Source organism: Tyto alba, unplaced genomic scaffold (assembly GCF_018691265.1).
Source record: "Tyto alba isolate M040663 unplaced genomic scaffold, T.alba_DEE_v4.0 Super-Scaffold_26, whole genome shotgun sequence".
Classification (NCBI taxonomy): Eukaryota; Metazoa; Chordata; class Aves; order Strigiformes; family Tytonidae; genus Tyto; species Tyto alba.
In genome coordinates this window covers 23,786,821-23,809,935 of record NW_024881300.1, presented here as the reverse complement: position 1 = coordinate 23,809,935, position 23,115 = coordinate 23,786,821, and the positions used below count along the sequence as shown (strand labels likewise).

At 42.7% G+C, this 23,115-nt stretch overlaps 1 protein-coding gene across 2 annotated transcripts in view; it reads right to left on the bottom strand.

The window, feature by feature from the left end:
• Positions 1 to 138: 138 nt before the first annotated feature.
• PHLPP2 (PH domain and leucine rich repeat protein phosphatase 2) overlaps positions 139 to 23,115 on the bottom strand; it is a 42,187-nt gene continuing 19,210 nt past the window's right edge. For both annotated transcript variants that reach the window (XM_042797345.1, XM_032981767.2), the window contains exons 7-19: positions 20,811 to 20,957; positions 18,118 to 18,348; positions 17,174 to 17,376; positions 16,602 to 16,662; positions 15,780 to 15,875; positions 13,698 to 13,853; positions 12,733 to 12,933; positions 9,953 to 10,115; positions 9,272 to 9,402; positions 8,763 to 8,873; positions 8,108 to 8,296; positions 7,742 to 7,973; positions 139 to 6,111 (exon numbers count right to left, since the gene is read on the bottom strand). In XM_042797345.1, coding sequence (XP_042653279.1) covers positions 4,972 to 6,111; positions 7,742 to 7,973; positions 8,108 to 8,296; positions 8,763 to 8,873; positions 9,272 to 9,402; positions 9,953 to 10,115; positions 12,733 to 12,933; positions 13,698 to 13,853; positions 15,780 to 15,875; positions 16,602 to 16,662; positions 17,174 to 17,376; positions 18,118 to 18,348; positions 20,811 to 20,957 — 3,061 coding nt within the window. In that variant the 3' untranslated portion in view covers positions 139 to 4,971. The remainder of the gene's footprint in view (positions 6,112 to 7,741; positions 7,974 to 8,107; positions 8,297 to 8,762; positions 8,874 to 9,271; positions 9,403 to 9,952; positions 10,116 to 12,732; positions 12,934 to 13,697; positions 13,854 to 15,779; positions 15,876 to 16,601; positions 16,663 to 17,173; positions 17,377 to 18,117; positions 18,349 to 20,810; positions 20,958 to 23,115) is intronic.

The window sequence follows — 23,115 nt, the reverse complement described above, 5'->3', positions numbered from 1 at the left end:
CAATGCCTTTTCAAACTCTCCTGGAGAGGGCACCTTTTTTTTTTTATGAAATGGACTTTTATATAACTTGTATACAATAGTTTTGTTTAAAGATGGCGAGCTGGGATAATCAGACAAAAGCTTTAAGAACTCAAAGAGGTGGTTTAAGATAGACGTATATTGTTTTCAGAATACATTTTTAATGTACAAGTTGGGGAAATGAGATGCTGCTCTTCTTTTATATATTAAAAAAAAAGATGAAATCTATTTATTTTTTCACCTTTTCTAGGAAATTTAACAAGGAAAAGAAAAGTAGCACTGGAATCGCAAAATCATGCCTCAGAATGAAATGTCACTTCAGAGCAGTGCCCAGTCTGTGCATTGTCCATATGAAGATGGAACCACCACTGGTCTCACAGACCAGTTCTGCCCATATTAAAAAAAATACCAAACCCAAAACCTCAAACACCAAACTAAATATACCAGAAATGTGCTTTGTCTTGGATGTATCTCCAGTTTCACTGGCACCAGTGACTAATCCTCACAATTACCAAAACCATGGAACAGCGTTGGAATTAGAGATACAGAAGTAGAACAAATGCTGAATAGGAACACACTAGGTACTCTGGGGTATGTTTGGTATTTCATCCCTTTTAGTAGCTAGATGCATTAAGTGTCTCAGCACAGGGATTGATGTAGACAGTCCACTGTGGTCCTATTTCTTTTAATGATTCTGTATTTCCTGCTTGCTGCAGCTCTTTCTAGAGAGCTGTACAGTACTATTTAGAGCAAGTTCACAGGGCAGAATTCCTCTGGCAGGATAAAGAAAGCTGCCCGGTAACTGGTGTTATGAATTCCACCCTCAGAGTGTTCTGCAAGTAGGTTCTGTATGGAAGGCTGATGAGTGAAGTAGTACACAGCTCGATGAAGGAGAACCTACAGCACAGCCACCGCTAGCCACAGCTATATTTGATGGGGATATTGCACAAATTCCCTCCAGTGCAGTAATGGAATCAGAATATATACTTAGATGAAAGTAAAAGTCTTTATTGCTAGGTCAGCTGAAAAGTTGATGCAAAAATACTCCTCCTTCCTGGTCTTCTCTATACATCTGAATAAAGAATCAATGGAATAGTGTTTTCCAGCAATCTTACGCTATTTGCCTCTCCAAAGCAATACAAACAGAGGCCACAGCGCTGAAGGTGCATTCCTTGGACAACCTATTCCCATAAACAACAAAAAAGGGGATTATTATAGGTGGATGCTAGATTGGGATACAGAAAATACTCTCCTTCTTAAAACAAAAGATTATTTAATAAATGGTATGCTGCAATATTTCTTTAACATGCACTGGGTGATATGAGTCAAGTGAAAAAAAAGTTAACATTTTAAAATGTGAAAAAAGAGAAATACACTTGAGTCCTCAGACAGCAGTGGAACAGTAGACAACAACTGCACAAAACCAAAGAGGTGAACCTACTGCCTGAAGGTGGCCTTTGGCAAGTGACATGAAAGCCATCTCCATCTGGAAGGAGTGAAGAAACTCCTGAAGTCCAAGGGCCTTAGGTATGGCTGAATGGTCTGCGTACCAGGAGGAGGATTTCAGGCTTCACAGCAGCCTGTCCCCAAGAAAGGGAAATACTTGCTCCTTCTTGGAACAGGATTTTACCCTCCCATCCAGTTGAGGATTCTGATCAGGTCCCAGCTATCTGTGGCGCTGCCTCCGCTGGGCCTGTTCCTGGTACTGTGAGCAACTTGGAGGCTATCCCTTATCCTTAATACTTGGGCTCCAACTACTCATCACTGGATACAACCTTTGCGGAAGCCTTTCTAGACAGGACAGGTCAGTGCCTTTAGAGTACCTGTTCTCAGTGAGCGTGCTCATTGTCAGAGCCAGAATTACTGAAGGGATGGACAAACTCACCAGCGTAACCTGATTGTGGCTGCATGGAGCATCACAGGTCTGGCACTGTGCAGCAGGGACAAGAGAGCCTGATGACCCCAAGCTGAGAATCTCTCTTTAATAGCAATCCTCTGTTAAGGAATGGGACATTCTTAGTGACGTGGCTCTGCGGAGGTGAGGTATGTGTGCAAGAACCACAAACAAAAATCAGGGAAGAGATGAGAACATGAAGAGAACAGGGAAAACACTTTCTATCCCCTGCTACGAGTCCTTCATAGCTAGGCATATGCTCGCCCATTCATACCTGTTCCATCTACATCAGTGCTCCTAGGGAGCTTGAAATCTAATGTGGTGTTAACAAGGTGAGGAAGGCAAAGGAGAAGCTCGCTGCCTCTAGGGAGGCAGGAAAACAAAAAGCAGTAGTGGAGGGAAGCACTCAGACTGTGCTGCCCGGAGTAAGACAAACAGTTCATAACATCAGCCTAAGCAGAGAAAGCTGCTGTGGATGCTACCTAATGTAAGAGAAAACCCCATGTGCTGCCATGACAGTTCACACCTATAGAAAATAGAAGCTGGCTGTATTAAACTCCCTTTCTGCTTCAAAACCAGAAACAGCACTGGAGAAGGCTAAGCAGGAATTCCTTGCATTCCATTCCGCCACTACCATGAAGAACAGCTCAGAAATCTGCATGCTCCATTGCAGAGCTTTATTTTACTTAGTCTGTCCCAATTGAGCTAGGTAGAGCCATTCATGACTAACTCCCTGTGGCAATGCCAACTCTCCATGCAGTGATCCTGGTTTGGACTAGCAAGGACACACTGCATTTTCCACATCAGTGCAAGAAATAGAGACCTGATTTGCATTAACATCTGCCACCCTCCTAGTGCAAGGTTTGTCACAGTCTTACTCAGAAAGAAGACTCTATTTCTGCATCAGTCCCAAACTGAGCAAAGGCTGCTTTGCAGCCCTGTTAGGTATCAGAAAGTGTTGGGCTGGGCACAGATATTTGGTAAAATTATCACCAGTGACAGAATTAAAAGTTACAGTCAAATACATTGGAACAAGCCTTTTCTGCATACTTATATGAAGAGAACGTGAAAGAGGTTTGGGGTTTAGTTTTTGATTCTTTTCTGCTGTTGTTTCTCTGCCTAAGGGATTCAAATGCTGCTGTTTCTGTGATTCTAAGAATTAGCTTTTCTCTCAATTTCCAAATGAAACAGGCATTTAAGCAGCCAAAATCTGTGAGTTTAAACTCTGGGAAAAGTTGGGTTGTTTTATGATTACATTCTAACTAACACAAGGTATATACCAAAATGTTGCTCGTTCATGCATGGTAAAAATACACTCTTTTTTCCCAGTGAGAAAATCATCAAGGTGCTTTGAAATCTCAGTAAAACTCCAGTAGATTTTGTCAAAAGATCTATATTGACAGAATTCCACAAGTAGTCTGCACAGCATTTCCTTCTGAGCAAGGCCTCAATTTGATCCAAAAATATACAACTCAAGCCCCTTGGAGCTCTTGAGAAGAAACTTCCAAGTTTTCTTCATAAATACAATAAAGAAGAAAAGGCACTAGCCCACATTACAGTCAGGATTATTGCACCACTGACATGACCGGGGCAGCTGCTGTCCAGCTCTCTGCCAGCTAAGGGAGACAGATCTGCACACTACAGGGGCAGTGGTCTTTTCAAAACCCTTACACAAGACAATGACACAGGCAGCCAATTTTCACCCTGCACCAAAAATCCTAATGGAAACACAATGCATCTGCTGAGTGCAGACTGGCCAGTTCACCATCAGCGGGACTGTTTTAAACATCTTTTCCAGTGCTGATAAAGATGTTATTAAGGTAAAAAGTTGTATTTTTCTTTTGCATTGAAAGCTAAGCAGAAACACGTATGCTTTCACCCTGTTTGTGGCCAAATTGGGCACATACCATGAAATGCGGGTTGCTGTGGATTTGGAATATGACTCCGGTTTTCATAGGCAGGCAAAGATGCTGTAGCTGACAGCGCAGAGGTTTATGTTGATGGAACAGAGCACTGAACACTTCCCCAGCATATGAAGGGCAGTCCCACTGCTCGCTAGCCTTAGAGTGGCATACTGCTGCTTACAACTCGGTTTCCTCTTACACCAAGTACCTCACTGTAACAAGCGTGAGCTCCTGTTTTCATCCCTTGTCTTCTGGATACAGGAAGCCTCTACTGTGAAGAACCCATGATGGAGGTGGCCAAGTTGCTGACGAGCTGGGTCTGTGCTCTGCAGCTAGAAGCACTAGCTCTACACATTACCTTAATCAACCAGTCTAGAGCTGATCTTTGCTATGCTCCAGTAGGCACCTGCTTATCACTCAGCTGTGTATTTTCCAATCCCGCACAGGCTGATCCCAACATAACCCTCATTCTATCATGCACCAGTGCTCATCAGAGCATCGGTACCCTGAGTCCTCCACTGCCCTCACAATATCCATTGGGAAAAGCCCCCATCACACCTGCTGTGGAGTGCTCTCTCCCCTAACCCTAAATAATAAAGTGCTGGGCTGAAGGGGAACAGAACAGCTTAAGTGCAATCAATAAAAGTGCTTGCAGTTACTGTAGGAAACCATTCTTAGGTCAGCTTCATTGCAACTGGCTGTATTCTTTCAAGGAATAACAAAGTCAGTGGGGGTGGGGAAGCTGCATCGGAAATATTCACAGGACTCCAAACATGGAACATTGCCCCCTCAGCAGCCTCCTCACCCCACACGCACATATGCCAGCCCCTTTCCTGCAGAGCTGGTAGAACCTCAGGGTTCAAGGAGTTACAGGCAGGTGTTGGAACACCTGCCTTCTTCCTAGTGCTTGCACAATTTCCAGACAACCCCTAACAGAGAGCTCAGCTGCTGGTCTGAGTGCTCATAGAACAACTGAGACTCTACAGTGAAAAGTGGACAGCCCAGACCTTAGCACTCCCAATTCTTCCTTGACTCCATTAAAGCAGCAGCAGATGCCTGTACTCCTTGCAGATCCCATCTCCCCTTGGAGGGCAAGACAGCCCTTATGGGACAGGGCTTCCTGGGTCAGACAACATAGGAGCAGTACTTGCAGGGTTACAAAGCTGTGTCAAACTCCTCTGGCAGACTGACTGCGTGTTCCTCTTTCTGCTCCTGATCTGTTCCATTCTCCTGGTGCTGCTTCATTTGCTCCTTCACTTCCTCCTCCAGATCAGGTGGCACCACAAATTGGTCTTCTGGCTCCACCTGGGACGGAGCAGCAAAATAGCCCGTCTTCTTCTTGGGTGCCTCTGTGGCTACTTCAATGAGGTTGAGGCTCTCCTCCAAGGGCACTATGGAGCCATTGGAAAGCTTCTTTCCATAGAGACAGCATGTGGAAAGAGATTTTTGCAGTTCACACTTTTCCTTGACCCCTCTCTGCAGAGTGTTGCTGTTTACACTGTTCTGTCTCCGAATAATGAGGACAATCCCAGAGTCATCCTCTGGCTCTGGAGCAGAGGAGCTGTACTCTGCAGCAGGAGGTTCAAACTCCAGGCCCTTTCCTTTACAGCAATGGATGTCCACCTCTACCTCCACTTTACTGCCATTTGTCATCACACCTTCTACAGGCTGCTCATCGTCGCTATCCAGACCATTGTCAGACTGGTTGCTAGAGAAGGTGGCACTGGAAGGTTGGCGCTGGAAGATGCTTGAGGGGGGCACAGGATGTAAGCTGCAACGTCGCTCTTGTCGTGGTAGCAAACTGCTATCAAGACCAACAGCATTGTGTTCATCTGAAGCAGTAGAGCCCACCTCACTGCTAACCTCAGAAGCAGACAGTTCACTGCTGAACTCTGAAGCAATTCCACTGCTAGATGAAGGTGTTGCTGGCTTGCTGGTGGTGGAACTAAATCCCCCAGAACCTGGCAGAGTGAGGCCATGCATTTCACACGTGCAGCTGTCCTCACTGATGTTCAGACACACCACCATTGCACCTACATTGTCTTGGCAACCATAGCTTTGGGCTAAAGTGCAGAGTTTCTTTGCAGCAGCTAGCGGGTTGTGTAGGTGGCGCACGGCTGAGACAGCCTCTGTGTAAGAAAGGTGTTCCCAGAGAGCTTTGTTCCCTAGAAGTAACAGCTCATCTTGTACAGTCAGTGGAATGGAACTGACATGTGGTTGGGGCAGGATCCAAGGATGCAAGTATGTGCAGCCCAGCATCCGAGTACAGCAAGTCACACCATTGACCTTATTGTCCTGCAGACAAGAGAAACAAGGTAGTAGTGTTAGATCTTCTATTAGATCACTTGAAGAGCAGTCTTTCCCCTGCCCATATACTGGTTGGGAGCCTTGAGAAATGCCAGCACGAGAAAGTGATCTAGGTCCAGGTACCACAGCACAGACATTCACTGTACCTGATCGTCAGGTACACTAATTGTCCATCACCCACGTTGGCAATAACAGACTTTTATCCCACAAGATTCTTTTGTCACATTCTGAAGAATTGTAGCAAACTATTCTGACATGTGCAGCCAGAACACCTGCAGCACATTGATCAGAGAATCTCACTCATGAATCTTACATGAAACATTTTTTTTTTCCGGTATGAGCGAGACAGTGACTTTTTACTTTCTCATTGCAAGGCAGATTATCCAAACATTAAATAATTCCTGTGTCTTTTCTGAACTATTTCCCTCTTTATTAACATACAACTTCATGCTGAAGTGTGGACACTATGTCCCGAGTAAGAAAAGAACAAATAGGTATCTCTCACTATCGCTGCAAACTGGAGGAATTACCTCCTTCCTGTTCCTGCCAGATAGTCCCCTGACCGGCCTGGCACTAGTCTCCTGGATAGAAAATTGCCCACATCCCTCAGTCCCTTTTCCAAGTCAGCGCATACAGAGTACACAGCTTCTCCAGTGTTTTTAATTTAATTTCACTGATCTTAATATTTCTGTATCCTCTGGGTTTTAAACATTGTTGCCGCTGCTAAGTATTAAAAACTGTCAGAGGACACATGAAGGGAAGTCTCCTTAGACAATTATTTTACTTTTATTTTTCAGAATCCCTTCATTAGCCAGTTTTTAAACCACTTAACATACTATACTGATTCCACATTTAATTTTAGTCAGAGTGCTATGGAATATAGAACATTAACATATTATCTCTGTCAGAATTTAAAAGCCTCACTGAGTATAAAATTAATGACCGGCACTGATTTCTCAGATCTTCACTGACAATATATTTTTCAGTTCTTTGAAACTTCCCTGTTATTTCCAAGTTTTTAGAAAGTTAACCTCTACAGAGTTCTCCAGAAATCATTCTAATACTTTCACATAAAACCAATGAACGTTTCTGTTTCTGTTTTAAAATTTTTACCTGTAATATACTTTATATCTATGTTCTGCATGTCTCAAGGGCCACTAATCCTGTACCTTCCTTCACTGACTAAATCAAGGAAGAAATCCAGAGAGGTAACTTGAGTCACACTTTTCAAGAAATACCAAAGATATTTTGTGGGTTTTGAGATGACTTCCCAGGCCCTGCTCTGTTCTTCAATGGCTCCTTTCCACACTCAAGTCATGCACAGTATTATGAACCTCCTCTCCTTTAGCTTCACACCTATTTTCTTTCCTCCTTCTCTCCACATGCCATCTTTGTCATCCTGTACCTGTAGTTCTCAGGCCATACTGGGTGTTTTAGGAACACATGATTCTGAAAAACTAACCAGCAAGAGAAGCAGAGCAGGAAGCAACAGACAAGTCACTTGAACACCTTCGTGCCATCCTCTCCCCTGCAGTATTGTGCAGGCAGCAGAGCTCATGTCTTTGTACCAAGCTTCTAGGGGAAGGTGGAAGCTGAAGTGAAGAGGGTCCAGACTAACCTCCGTTATAATGGCTTTTTGCTCCTTGACTCTCTTGGCTTCTTCTGAACACTGTTCAAGGCTGAAGACTTTGGAGAGAGGCAGTGGTTTTCCACTTCGGCACAGAATGGCTTGGCACGTCCCCACATTGGCCACCGTCAGAGAAAAGTTGCTTGCTGGATCAGCCACATCATGACGAATATAGCAAAGGACAGCAGAGGAACCCAGCTTCTGCCCAGCCATGCCCAGCTTCCTGTTGGAGGATAAGGTGTAGGAAGGCTCCAGACTCCAGTGACAGGCATTCTGGAGGGCTGCCTCGCCCCAGCTAACACGTTAAGTGATATACCTATGCAGGTCCCACCAGGACCAGCTTCCTCACTGTCCTACCTGTGGGAGACCAAGAAGGTGTTGGACATGAACATGGTGTCTGACTGCTGTACCTCCTCCAGGAGCACATCGGCCATGGTGCACTGCAGCAAGCGTGGCAGCTCTTCATTCTTGTCACCATCAAACATGCCATACACAGCCTCCATCCCTTCTGCAAAGCTCCCCAGTGCCAGGGATGACACACACAGCCTATTAGAAAAGCATACAAGCAAAGTTAGCATGTCTCAAACAATTGTATGGTCCCCAAAACCACAGCCATGAGGCACCTTGTTGTCAGTGCTGTTCTCACAGGGCAGAAAAACCACTGTCTCTACATTCACTGCCCTGTGAGATGTACAGCTGCATTTCATTATTGGAACTCCGGAACCCTCCTTGACCACACTCAGGAGAGAGCAATGGGCACAGCCAGCAAGAGAAAGAAAAAGCATCTCTGCTAGGGTGGGAAGCAAAGTTCAAGCACCCCAGGGTAAGTGTGAAAACCGAGGAAAAGAACAGTGCAGAGGCTTAAGTTACCAAGACGTAGCAAGAGATCCAGAGAGACAGAGAGATGGATGAGCTCTTGAGCAAAACAGGTCTACTTGCGTGCTTATCAGTGCACTCCACCTAGCACCCTGAGAAGACAAAATGTCAGCATCCAGCAGATCACAGTACTCACTTATTTCTTTGGCCTGACATCTCAGCTACTCCGTGACTCCAGAAGGTGGAAGTAAGTGCTAAGTCTGCCGTAAGGGAGGGCTTAGCATCAATCTTCAGTGTAGTAATGTGACTACAGAGAGAGAACAGAAGTTATTTTCTCCTAGATCCTACCGAACAGTTTGTGGCCAAAGGACCTTGTGCAGTCTAGAGTTTTAGACATAAGCCTGTGGAAAAAAACTGCACCAAGGAGAGGAGTTTAAGGTCTTAGCCTTCTGGAGATGTTTGGCTCCTTATGCCAGAGACAGCTGGGAGAACCTCATACCACCTGACAAATTGTTTGCTTGCTCTGATAATTTGGACCCAGACTTTTCCCTTCCTACAAGATAGAGAGCTTCAGCTGCCTCAGGCTGGGAACATTATAACACTGTGCAGTGCTGTGATACACACTTTATTATCTCATTTTCCCTATTGGAAAGGGTTACCCTTCCCTGTGCAGGTCACTACTGGTTTGGCATCTCCATGGCTCACCTGAAGATGTCCAGTGTCTTGTGTTCTAGCACCAGGTTTGTGTTTCCGCTCAGGTCCAATTCTTGCAAGGCACCTGGCAGTGCCTCAGGGATTAGGATTTCAGTTAACTCATTACAGCTCAAGTCCACAAACTGCAGTATCAAAACCAAAAACAAACAAACAAACAAAAAAAAAACAACCAAAAAAAATCACAATGACAAAGAAAATATTTTCTGTTCTGTCATGTGATCAGTTACTCCAGTGCTCCTTCCAAACATCATATGACCCCACTACTGATTGTATCCCACAAGCAGCTCATGAAAATGGGTCTGACCTATCAGTAGAAGAACGATTTATAAGCAACAAATACTTATAACCTGAAATAGCCAGGACTCCAATACTGGAAGGATAGGTCACACTAAAGATAAAAGAAAATCTGTATGTTCACAAACCTAACTATGTAACGCTCCCTACTCTCTCAAATGGTAAACCAGAAATACACCAAATCAGAGACAGATGGTAAAGATGAATGACAGATGGACCATTTTTGATCAACTCAGAAAGGCAAAGATGTAGAATGCATATTCTGTGCCCTATTCCCAGCTTGATCAAGCAAAATGCCAGCTCCTCTCCTCGTGGTTACTCTTTTTTCTCCAACACAAACTTTCTGAAGATATCTCTTTACCTGCTCCGTAAGAATACCTGAATACGAGGCAAATGCAGGATCTCTGGAAATACACTGATTTCATTAGAGTGTGCAATAAGTGTATGAAGTAGTTTGCAGTTTGCCACTGTTGTGGGAATTGTTTTCAGTTTGTTGCCACTCAGATTCAGCTCTTCCAAGTGCTCCAGCTTACTAAGTTTGCTGAAAGGAAAACAAAAGAATACTGTATCTTACAGGCAAGAACGCACCACTTTCTGAGCATCCATAGACACTGCCCTTTATGAACTACATTTCTAATTTATTGATAGGAGACCAAAAGTCCTCTGAGAGGTGCTCTAATAACAGCTCTGGGTCCCCAAGCCTGGCTTGCATTTATAGACAGATCCCTTCACTTCTGACTTCTAAAGCACTAAAGCAGAAGATTGTAGTGTCTTAATTTTAAAACTGTCAAAACTCCCTAAGCTGTGTGAGTTTACTTTGTAGGAATAAACGGACTGACATGAAAGTGCTTATTTAGCCTGACCAGTACCAGGAAGAAGCATGCTAAAGCTTGCACAGATGCAATCAATACTGAATTAATTGTGCTGACATAATTAATAATTAAAAAAAACCCCTCGCTTAAACATTTGTGCTAATTTATCCAAGCATTCTGCTTTTTATGAGACTACAAATTAAGCTAGCACATAAATCTACAGGTATAGCAGCAGCTCTCTACTATATTCCAAAGAAAATAGATTTGATACCCCAAAACTGGATTGCAAAAGATACTGAAAAGTAATTAAGAACTAAGAAATCAATGTAAGTCTTTCCAGTAGGCTTCTGCAGGGAGGCACTTTTGATTCAATGACAATCAACAGAACACTAATAAGAAAAACATATACATACACACTCACCAAATTATACCTAGTAAAATTTGCAGATAAAAATATGGTGGAATCTCAGTTTCAACATATAGTAATATGAACTATCTGGTAACATGAACTTACCTTAAGAGCATGTGATTTAAATTAGCTAAGTAATGTTATGTACATAGGAACTTGTACAAGTCACAGTTACAGAGGAAACAATCCTCAGAGACATGGCTCTGAAAAAGGCTTGAGTCAGATGAATAGGTACTCAGAACAGAACAATGTATAAAGATGTCACCAGAAGGGGACTCAAGTAGATGCTCACAACCAACATTATCTGCTTATGATTTTCAGTAAAGCAGTGTCCAAGTTCTGCTGTCTACATAGCTACAAAAGCACTGAGAATTTGGAAAAGGTACAGAGGAACCCTCCTCACATACTAAGAAACTAAAAAGGCTGAGTATATTTATCATTATGCAGAGACAACTGAAGTTTTCTTAACTTGGAAAGTCATAAAATCACAGAATGGTTTGGGTTGGAAGGGACCTTAAAGATAATTTAGCTCCAGCCCCTGTGCCATGGGCAGGGACACCTTCCACCAGACCAGTTTGCTCAAAGCCCCGTCCGACCTGGCCTTGAACCCTTCCAGGGATAAGGCAGCCACAGCTGCTCTGGGCACCCTGTGCCAGTGTCTCACCACCCTCATTGTAAAACATTTCTTCCTTACGTCCCATCTAAATCTAACCTCTTTCAGTTTAAAATCAAACTGTCGCCCCTTGTTCTGTCACTACAGGCCTTGGTAAAAAGTCTCTCCGTGCCTTTTTTATAAGCCCCCTTTTTATATCGAAAGTCTGCAAGAAGGTCTTCTGAAGCCTTCTCTTCTCCAGGCTGAACAGCAGCAACTCTCTCAGCCTTTCCTCATAGGAGAGGTGTTCCAGCCACCTGACCGTTTCTGTGGCCCTCCTCTGGACCTGTTCAAAGAGGTCCACCTCTTTCTTGTACTGCGGACCCCCAAGCTAGCTGGCAGTGCTCCACGTGGGGCCTTGTGAGAGTGGAGTAGAGGAGGAGAATCCCCTCCCTGCACCTGCTGGCCACGTTTCTTCTGGTGCAGCCCAGGATACAGTTCCGGGCTGCAAGCGCACATTGCCAGCTCGTGTCCAGTTTTTCATGCACCACTATCCCCAGGTCCTTCTCCGCAGGGCTGCTCTCAATCTATTCATTCCCTAGGCTGCACTGATAGTGGGAATCATCCAGACCCAGGTGCAGGAACTTGCACTTGGCCTTGTTAAACCTCTTGAGGTTTGCATGGACCCACTCCTCAAGCCTGTCGAGGTCCCTCTGGATAACATTCCTTCCCTCTAGCCAATCAACTGCACCACCAAAAAGTATCTGATACTACATTCAGGCTAGAAAGACAGTGTGATATACTGGTAAAAAGAAGCAGATAAATAAATCTCCCTGAAAAATAAGATGCAGACATATAACTGAGAGCAACTGGAATAACTCAGTAGGAACACATGGGAGACTCCAGCCTCTTAAGTTTCTCTGCTGAGCATAGATTTATTGCTATTCCACCTCCAAATCATAAGCCTGGTACATTAATGGATGAAATTATATGACTGGCATTGGGCTGGAGTTCAGACAAGTCTGACTGAGGGTCTTCCGGCAAGACTGAAAAGTGAGAAAATGCAGCACAGCAAGCTGCATGGCAGTGGCATTGAAGTTGTTAAGAAACACTGCCCCCACCCCACCCCCACCATAACTAGGACAGGAACCACTGCAGCCAACATTACCCAGTGCCAATCCCCCTTCACATGCTATTCCTCAGTGTTTGTGTAGGAATGGCAGGTGTTTGTCATCAAGCCACAGGTCAAACATCTTGCTTTGACACCAATTCATGTACAATCACAGTAAGGCAGGCAACATCCTCCCGGTGAGCACTATGTCACTCACCTGCCAGCCTTACTTACCTTGCGGGGAAACTCTGTAGGTTGTTGTTTGCCAGATGCAGGATCCGTAGGCTTGGGTGTCCCACCAAGACAGGGATGCATTGATCTGTGAGGTTATTATTGGTCAAGTAAAGCAGCTGCAGCATGCTCAGACTCTCCTCCCCTGTACATGTGGAAGGCAAAGACTCCAGGCTGTTTGCAGATGCATTCAGGTACCTGAGACTAACCATAGCAAGTGCAAAAATCAGAGATTTCGCATCATCTAAACCACTCCATTAACAGCAAGAAAATGAGCTATACAAATGCCAGTGTGGACAGAGCAACAGCATTAGACAGGAGGCCAGACACCACAGTGTAACATTCCTACTCACATTAAGATTTATGAGTCTACTAATGACTTATTAGCTATATAGCACTGCGGATGCACACAGCATTTTACAGTAAACAGTGAGTACTGAAGAGCCTGTGGAGGGTGTGGGTAATACTGGTGGAAGCAGACTACATAAACTCTTACTCAGAGTCTTTAAAAGGGTCGACTCATGTCTGAATAGACAATAATGAAGGGTTGTTCATTTGTAAGGGTCTCTCACTGTTCTCCAATGACCTGATATATTTTCTGCTGTGATATCTGAAAATCTGTATGGCTTCTTTCCTTCGCACCTGAATTTATGCACTACTGTTACGAACAAAGCTCTTCAGGCAGTAACGTGATCTCAGAAACAGTTGCAACTGAAGCTCATTCACTGGTTGGCTGTTGGGTTAGGCAAGCCTCTGTTTTACTGTAATGAAACAGTAACACGGACTGATTCACTCAAATTAGCTTGATGACTTCCCTTATGGCACCTGAATTACTCCCTCATAAAGTGCACGCATCATCATCTCTTATGCAAATGGCACCTTGGCAGGACAATCACACAGATGACACTCTCAGCCTTTACAGCTCCAAAGGTTAATGCAGACAAAAGATGCTCGCTACTGCCACTCACTTCAGAGCCTTGACAAAGAGCATCTCTGGGAGTTTAGTCAACAGGTTGTGCTGAAGGTCCAGCACCTCCAGTGGAACGTGTTCTAGAAGAGGTGGAAGGCTCTGTAGATGATTGTGCCCTGCCATCAACTTCCGAAGGCTCAAGCTGCTCAGGATCCTAGAAAGACACAGGGTTTTCTGTATCAGCTCGGTTCACTCCTCTTTCACATCCACAGAGTGGGAAAAGGTACCATTTAATGTGTTATAATTTGACTGTACTGCAAATACACTGATCCATAAAATGTAAACAATGACAAAGCAGAACAACATTCATGGTAAGGTGCCTCAGTTACTCTGAATACTTGGAAGTGTACCTACATTTCCCTCTATGAGTCTGTCTGCATTCTGTCTGGCAGACAGAAAAATAAGAAGTCACGAAGAATGGATTTAAATGCCTGTTTTCACTTGTAGATAGAAAGAAGTGCGTCCCCTGTGCCAACTTAATTTCAGAGCCTTAACCAGCTGTTCAGCACTCCTGTATTGCTTCTGAGGCTGTTGTCACATTACCCAGAACTACAGCATTTACTGAATAAGGCGTCCATCCCCATGAACTGCAGAGAATTGCCTGCAGAGATTTTGAGAAAAGATACCTGAACACACCTAGAACCACCCTGCCCATTTGTGTGAGGTGATAATTTGGGACTATACTCTGAGAGCCCTGTATAGAACAGCTTTAAAGCATGAAACGCGAAAGCTGCATTAACGCACTGCTCGATGCAGGCCAATTAATTCAGTTTGTTTCTGTATGCTGTGGCTTCTCAAAGCTAATTATACTGGGAAAAAAAAAGCCATTCAAATGCAGATACACCCATTTCCTTATTCAAGCTGACACATCCAGAGGTGGCTCAGGTATCTCCATTCAACATTGTGGCGCACCACTTCGATACAATTTTGTTTTCGGACAACTAAGTGTAAAAGACAACTTCACAGTGAACCATATCCCTTTATGCGAGGCTCTTGAAGCTTTAGTCTGCTGGATTAACCCGATCAATGGCTGAAATTCAACACTGGTCAAGTTCTAACTGTACACAAGACATACTTACTGGAAGAGATCCCCAATAGATACAGTAAATTCCAGCACTTGGGAATCTTTAAAAATACTTAGATTTCTTTTTAGAATATATATTTCTGTGTCTGACTTCTGCAGGTTCTTTTTGCATAACATACTTAAAATTTGGTCTTTTTCATCCATTGGCATGGCTAAAATTATTTTCTAAGTTTTCATTATCACATCACTGTAAATCCTTTTCTTGCTTTTGGTGTATATAGTCTTGTCTCTGACAACCATTAGAATGTTACTGCTAAGATCACTTTCTATGCCTGCTCCTTTAACTGTTTCAACCTGCTCTCTGCATTTCTTCACTGTAATCCAACCTTCTGTTCAATTCCAATATAGCTTACCCTCGACTGTGTGTCTCATTCCTTACAATCACACCTCCACTAAACACACTTGTTAGTCTAAGAACATCTGTGCTTTGCTTCTTCCCATGATACCCCTGGTACCTTTGAGAAGTCATTATAAATATCTGTAAAATTATATTAGTTCTTGGGTCTTCTTTACTGCATTTCTGCAGAAACTGAAAGGGAAACAGGGAGAAAGAAGCTGGCTGATGATGTGTTGTGAAAGCTACCCTCTGAGATCAGCTATCTCGTATCTCTGATATCTCCATACGAAATAACAGATCAAATCTCTGTGGAGCAACGCAAGGAATATTAGGGCCTCATCTATGACCTGTGTTCACAGACACTATGGTAACACAAATAAATCATAGCAGTGTGCTCTATTTCAGGTGCAAACAGCTGCAGTAGAAGCCAGAAGCATAGGATGAAATTACCTGGCCCCTGTTATTCAAGAAGCTGATTTGGAAGTCAGTTCTTTCCCACATTTGAATACAGAGTATTTTTGACACTGCACAGAGAAAGTAAGTGTATTGTATCTCTGCACAACAAGGAATAAAGCAACTGGAATAGTACCGCTTCTCTCTCCCCAGTCAGCTCACCACAGAAGAAAGCTCAGCTCTGTATAAGAATAAGGTTTGCTGACCTTGATGGAAGCTCCACCAGGAGGTTGTAGCTCACATCCAAAACTTCAAGTTTTTTTGCTTCACAGGCCCAGTCTGGGACACACTGCAGTTGATTGCTGAGAAAAGCAAGAGGGAAAAGCTAGACAACAGCACTCCATATGGAACATACCTTGTTTGAATGCTGCACGACATTAGTGACAGCCAAACAAAAAACAACAGGCAGAAAATGAACAACAGTATCTGAGCTAGTCATGTGGAATTTATCTTATGGCTAGCTGTGTAATGCAAACTGAGCTGATACGTGATTGGTAGAAAGAACTGATGCAAGGCTCTGATGATCAGGCTTTTTGTTTACAGCACTGACATCATCCCAACAGGCCACCCTACACTATACTCCTATTATGCTTCAAACCAGAACTGAAGCAATAGGTGATCAGGTCCTCTGGGCATCCTATCTTACAGGTCTCTCTGTGCTGCTTCAAGGGCAGATATAAGCAATGAAGCCAACAGCAGAGATCACTAGCAGCTACTCTAAATGTTTGTTCCACAGATTCCCACCATTCATCCCAGTAAGCTGCCACAAGTTCAGTGGTCTCTGCTTGTTTTTTTTGCTGATTACCGCCTACAGATAAAGGACAGTCACCCAGACAGGTCATACTGGTTCAGAGGGGCTTCTGGTCTGGGACATTTCCAACATTCTTTAGTGCTGGGCTTTCCAGTTCTATTGTGAAGAGAGTGCCTTCTCTGAATTGCTCTCAACTCTTTCAAAAGCTTAAAAGCTCCAGAAAACTGCAAAGGCATCCAGATACTTGCTTTATATTCTGTGGTGTATAGTCACTTACTGAGAGAGTTCTAGACACGTCAGTTGACCAGGAACGGGATAAATATTGACCGCTGCCAGACCTGATGAAGTAAAGCAAATAATTATGATTGCAGAGCTTCAGAGGGAAAACAGCACAGAGAAACAGACGGACTAGCTAGCAAGTGAGACTCATACTCTTGCTTTACTGATACTCAAGGTTTCTACTCATCCTTCCCAAGACAGAGTGCACACTTCATACATCTGCCATATGGCACTACAGCTTCTCACTATCCCATTTCTCCATTTGCCATGTGGGGGACCAGAACAAGGGAGAACTGTACTTTTATTTGCGGACTCCCAAACAGATCTCACTGGAAGACAAATTCCCTGGACAATAACTCAACACCACAGCCTCCCCCTGTTACAGCACAGCCTGTGCACATACATGCATATGTGATCACTAGGAGCTGACCTCAGAAGACTCATTACATACGGTCTCACTACTGTAACATCAGCGTAAGTAATTTTTTGGTGTGGGAGAGGGCAAGGGGCTGTTTGTCTTTGTTCCTAGGACCTGAACGAAGAAGACGGGTGAAGAAGACAGAGACGTACAGTTGCTGTTGGCATAGAGGGCACGAAGGGAGAAGCCACTCAGCGTCAACTCTTTCAGCTTATTCCGTTCGCAGTGCAGCTGCTCCAAGCTGCCCAAGGAGCTCAGATCCAGATCTGTCATCTGATTGTCTCGTAAATCCATGTAAGTCACAGATTTGTTCCCCTCCAGAGTGTCAGCTGCTGCTCTCTTCAGGTTGTTCAGCCTAAACACTCAGAGATAAGAGTTACAAAGTCAGAATATAGGACACTGAACACTGGCCATCAGTATGAAGAGAGGAGAAAGGAGAAGAAAGGAAGAGTTCTGGTGAAGGCTAATGCCAAAGGTGAGCACAGTGAAATGCATGAGGAGCAATGGTGGATTTCAGGCAGTGCATACAAAGAAAACATTTCCTTTGTCTGCACTGCTATGTGAAACCATTTTACCCATTCCCCAGTGTTTAAGAGATTCTGAAAGCCAGTCTAGAAGTTCAAATTCAGGCCAAGAGTCAGCTACTTTGCACTGACACAGCAAGCTAATACAAAGGCTAGATACTAGACTGCATTGCCACAGACAAAATGGTCTTTGTCCCTTTCTGAGACCTCTGCAGTTGGCAGCCTGGAGAAACAGGATCACATCTCTAGGGTGGGGGGAGGGAAGGGGAGAAGGCAAAAAAAGCTTAGGATAGATCAAAAAGCTACCGAAACTCGAAGTAACAGAATATCAAGAGAAGAAACTACAGAGCTGAGTCACATTGAGTGGCATCAGGCACTGCTCAGTTAACCCTGCTTCTCTAAGTGAATTCTGCACACCCTCAGAAACAGAACTCCCTAAAAGCTAAAGAATCGGTAAGAGAAAAAAATTACACTTAGTATATTGCAAAATGTACTAGAAGTTACACAGCTCCTCTGCTGTAAATGGCAAGTAGCAATCTGTTTTTTATATGTATGCAAGTTTCCCCCCTTACCTCAGGTCCACATTTTTGATATGACTCATACGGTTCAACACTGCAAGGTCCAGGGTCTCAAGCAAGTTCCCTGCCAGGGCTAGTTTGTCTAAGGTGATGAGTTTCTCACAAATTGCTGGCAGTTCACAGAAGTTATTGAAGGAAAGCCCAAGACAGCTGAGCTGTTGCAGACTTCCTAGTTCTTCCGGTAAGGATGTGAGGAAATTCCCGTCAAGCCAGAAGGTCTGGAGACTGCAGCAGTGAAAAAGAGAAAGAAAATAATTCAGCAAAGGGTAGTGAACCTTACATTTAGCATTTCCAGCAAATGTCTTCATACACCTATCTGGCTCAGTATGTTTATTTTTTAAAGGCACCTAACAGCTAATTTTATTCTTATACACATAAAGTTAACGAAGTACTTCTGTTATGCATGTGATGGGCTTGGAACTGCGTGTATGCAATACCAAACAGTTCCTAAATTATTTTGGAGGTAAGCTTCCAGTTATGCCAAAGATTGTAAGTTAACATAAGCAAAATACAAATCAGTACTTAGGTTGTAAATGAAAGATATTTACTTAAATCACTTGGTTTTCTATAAATTAAGAACTCCTCACCTAGCATGCCAGACAATCTTTAAAAGACCTGTGACAAACTAAAATCAGAAACAACAGCAGTAACAGTACAGACCTGTCTCATCAGAAACAATGAAAATCAACTGTATCTTCATCATCCAATCGCTGAAATCTTGTATCACTATTATGGCAATTATTCACACCTATGATACTTAAGGCACAGTTTAATCACAATTTCTACCACACTAACGCACCGGTAACAGATTTTTAGATTCTAGTTGTTCTTTCAGACACTCATAAAAGAAAAGGGTAGCTTTCTTTTGCAAGATGAATTGTTTTAAAATCTGCATGGCTCTTGAGACTCAAACCCCCAAAATACAAATTCCCTCATTACAATTATGTTCCAACAAATAACTTTCTGAACGGTGCTTAGCGGTGGTAGAAATGCAATCTGGGGGCCATAAAAAGTTCTTATGAATAAGGGCTGAAGGGGTAGATGACTGGACCAATAACTAAGTCGTAAACGTCCGAAAACTGTAAGCCTGCATAGATTTTTTTTCCTTACAGTTTGTACATGGCTAAACAATTGCTCTGGAAATGACTTGCTTACATCTAATGTAGCTGCAGACACTCCTTTTTTAAACATATAAGCTGGAGGAAGAGCAACCCACAATGAACCAAAAGCTCAATATCAGTGTTTATCTAAACAAATGCAATAATAGCCTTGCAATTAAATTTACTTAAGCTTAAGCTTTTACGTATGTTGGGTAGCTACTGGGCAAAATGGAGAAGGTTTTTACTCCAGTAAACACCTGAAGACAAAATTTTCAAAGGGGATTGCCCAAGTATTTCCATGTTAAAATCCTCTTTCTAACACAAAAAGCAACCAATTATGTAGAAAGCTATCAAAACATACTAGGGCTGACAAAAATCACTAGACCTCTGCGAGATGTTACCACAGAAAAGCTTTATACAATACATTAAAATTTTAATAGAAACTGCATCAGTATTGAAAATATTAAATACCAATAATAAGCAGAAATTTACAAAGTCACACAACTCTGCAGCAAAAAAATGGGCATTAACTTATTCGAGAAACAATACAATTGCCTTCAGACAATGCTTCATCTGAATCATGCTTCTGCAATCCCTTTTGTGTAAGACATTTATGAATACTGCAGCAATATAACGAGCATGCTCTTGCTTGTATAAATAAGGTCCACAGGCTAGGCCTCAGATTTTGAGAGGCATGTATATTTTTCCCTAGTTCTACAAAGCCTAGCTGAACTCCACAGATGTTTTACTGTACTAATCCGCAGCTTCTGGAAATGCCCCTGACAGTGTGGCCTTTAGAAACTCTTAAGTGTTTTTATGTAAACATAACAATATTTATGTCTAACCGATAAGGTACCACACCATAATAGTAGTTTAAAAAAACATTTAGAAGAAATGCAGGAAAAAAATAATAAGAAGGTAGGTAAAGGAATGCAAGATGGCAGCAGATGCAAAGAGAACAATATGCATTTAAATTTACATAAAAATTGGACATAATCCCACAAGAAATCATACAAGTCACCCCAAAGTAAAAACAAACCAAAAAAAAACAAACCAAAAAACAAACTCTCAAACCACAGACGTCACAGAGAACATAAAAAGCTTCAAGTTTATTAAACTTTAAATGAGAGTATATTCAGAGGCTTAGAAGCCTTCACATTTATTCCAATTCAACAAGGTGATGCCTGTGATTCAAGACATCATAACTCACTGTTAAATGTGTTCCAAGGCCAATCTGAAATAGGCAAAATCCATTAATTGCCTCTATTAGAAAACTGACTTACACTAATATAATTTACATAGCTAGTAGAATAGGCAGGAAGTCAGAAATGATGAACGATAACTTGCTATATATCAGTGACTTAAAATGGCAACTGTATATACATACTGCGGCATCTTAATTTTCAAGGAAAACCAAACCCTATTGGACATCTTGGTTCTTGACCTTCTGCTGGAGCCAAATGCATCATTCAGTCTTCATGAGCGGAACAAGCTGCCCCAGCACTCATACGTAGCACCTTCACGTCAGCTGTGCTCAACTGAAGCACCAAGAACGTTTATGAACACAGATAAAAAGAATATACTTACTTTAACAGTTTGCCAACCTGGCTTGGCAAGTAATGAAGTCCATTACAGGAGATATTAAGCTCTGTAAGAGTAGAGATCTCGCACAGTGACACAGGAAACTCTCCCAGTCTATTATGAGACAGGTTCAGGCTCTTCAACTGAGAAAACCTGTTGACAAGTATACTAGTTAATTCACAAACCTCCATGGTCTCAAAGCAAAAACATACAAAACCAGTCCTAAAGAATTGTTAAGTCTTTGTACGCTGGCAATACAGTTGGCTAACTCATTATGGGAGTTTCTGCACAAATTTGGTTTTAAGTCACTGATGTTTGGTATCTCAGTGGTAATGCTGAAAGTGGTGAAATACCATGATTTCACTGCAGAAACTGGTAACAACCTTCTACCCTGACTCCTGACAGGCTTCCTCCTAGTGACTGTTACTAAGATTAAGGAGACTAAAAATACTCAGATCAAAAAATTTACCTTCAAAGAATAATTTAAAGTAGTGGTCTACAATTATGCAGCTTGGGAAAACAGGGGCTGAAAACATTATCTGGAAGTATTCTGAGAATAAGACAGAAGAGGGGAATACCCTTTTCAAGCTAGGCACAACTGAAGGCCTATCAGAGGTATAAAAGGGAAAACCAGGAAAGCACTGACTTCACACTGGGAAGTCCCAAGACCTGCACCCACAGGTCACTGGAAGAGATTCCACGTCTGAAGTGCCACTTGCTTGGCAGACTGTACCACAGGTACAGCCATGCACGTACTGACATAGCCCTCACAGTCACTATGGTCCCTCCTGTGCTTAACAGATGGGTTGGCTACTCCAGCTCTTTCTATCACTGTGCTATGTCCAAACAGAGAGAAGAAACTGAGCGTGGGCTGGGGTAATATGCAAGAGGTTCTTCTCAAAGATTTCCTACCTCTTCCTAGAGGAAACAAACTATTTTTCCCCAAGTAATAACCTCCTCATCCCAAACTGGAACCACCAGAAATTAGTATCATACTTCTATGAAACAACTGTGAATCTAAAGTAATGTACCAGAAAAGTGTACCTCTTGGGAACATACAGTTATCTGCTCCACTTAGTATACTTTTTGCTAGGCAATGGCAAGTAGCTCTTATTTTGACACAGATGTTTTAATATAGGTAACAAAACCAAGGTTAATTAACTTAAGGGAAAACATTGCTTCTAGCTTGAGATGTCTTAAAGTATAAGACTGAAAGGTTTTGAAATTTTTTCTTCTTTATAGTGACTCCTTTTCAGATTCAGAGTACTTGGAATGATCTGCGTAGGAACTATGCATTATATTTCTTCATTTTGCTTTATAATCTTTGGTGGTGGTGGTGTTTTTTTTTTTAAAGAGGAAGCATATCTGAAACTTGAACATGAGTTGTTTGCTTTGAGAAAGCGCTGTGCCATAAATAAGGGCATAGGCGTTCTATATTTGCTGCAGCCACAGACTCTTGTAATGCAACTGAAAGCCAAAGAGAAAGATGCTGTATTGGTAAAAGACATCCTAAAGGGAATATATTGTATGATGCAAAGATCTAACAATGATACAAAAACCAGAAACTTGTACACAGAACTTCACAATGACAATGGAAAAGAAGGAAACAATGAGGATAAACCTACAGATCTGAACTTTCTCATTAACTGGTTCAACTTTAAGAGATTTAGGATAGACCACAGTTCTCAGGTTTTGGAATCTGAAAACACTTTCATGAAACTGCTTCCTCTGGAGTTCTACAATGGCATTTTCTATGGCACCTGTCCTTAACAACAAGCAGCTCTTTCTCTGTCATTAGCAGAGTGTGGTGAGAAGCGGCCCCAGGAGGTATGGCATTAAATGCAATAGCATAACCAATTTTTAGAATTCATACCTCTGCAACAGTGTCAAAGCAAACACAAAAGGGGCACTAGTTTCCAAAAGCTGGAGGGAAATTGGTACATAACACAGCTTGGTCTGAGACTCCTTGAGCACGCTGTCATATTCAACGGGGAGGACGATACTCGAAAGCCTTTTGAATTCCCCTTCTGTTCCTCTTCCTTTGCCCCAACATTCTCAAGCAGTAGGGATGTAGGAATGGAATGCAAACCCAACTCTCCTTCAAGTTGTATACATGAACCATGTATTATAGGGAATAATGGTCCTGAAATTGTTATGGCTCCTCAGGTTTTGGCCTGTGCTCTCACAGGGCATACTGAGATTACAGCAAAGAGGTACGGAAACACAGCAACAAATTGTCAATGGGATGACCATCCTCTGTTCAGCAGCCCAAACTGGTGCTGTCGTGAAATATTCTCAATTTAACAAAACA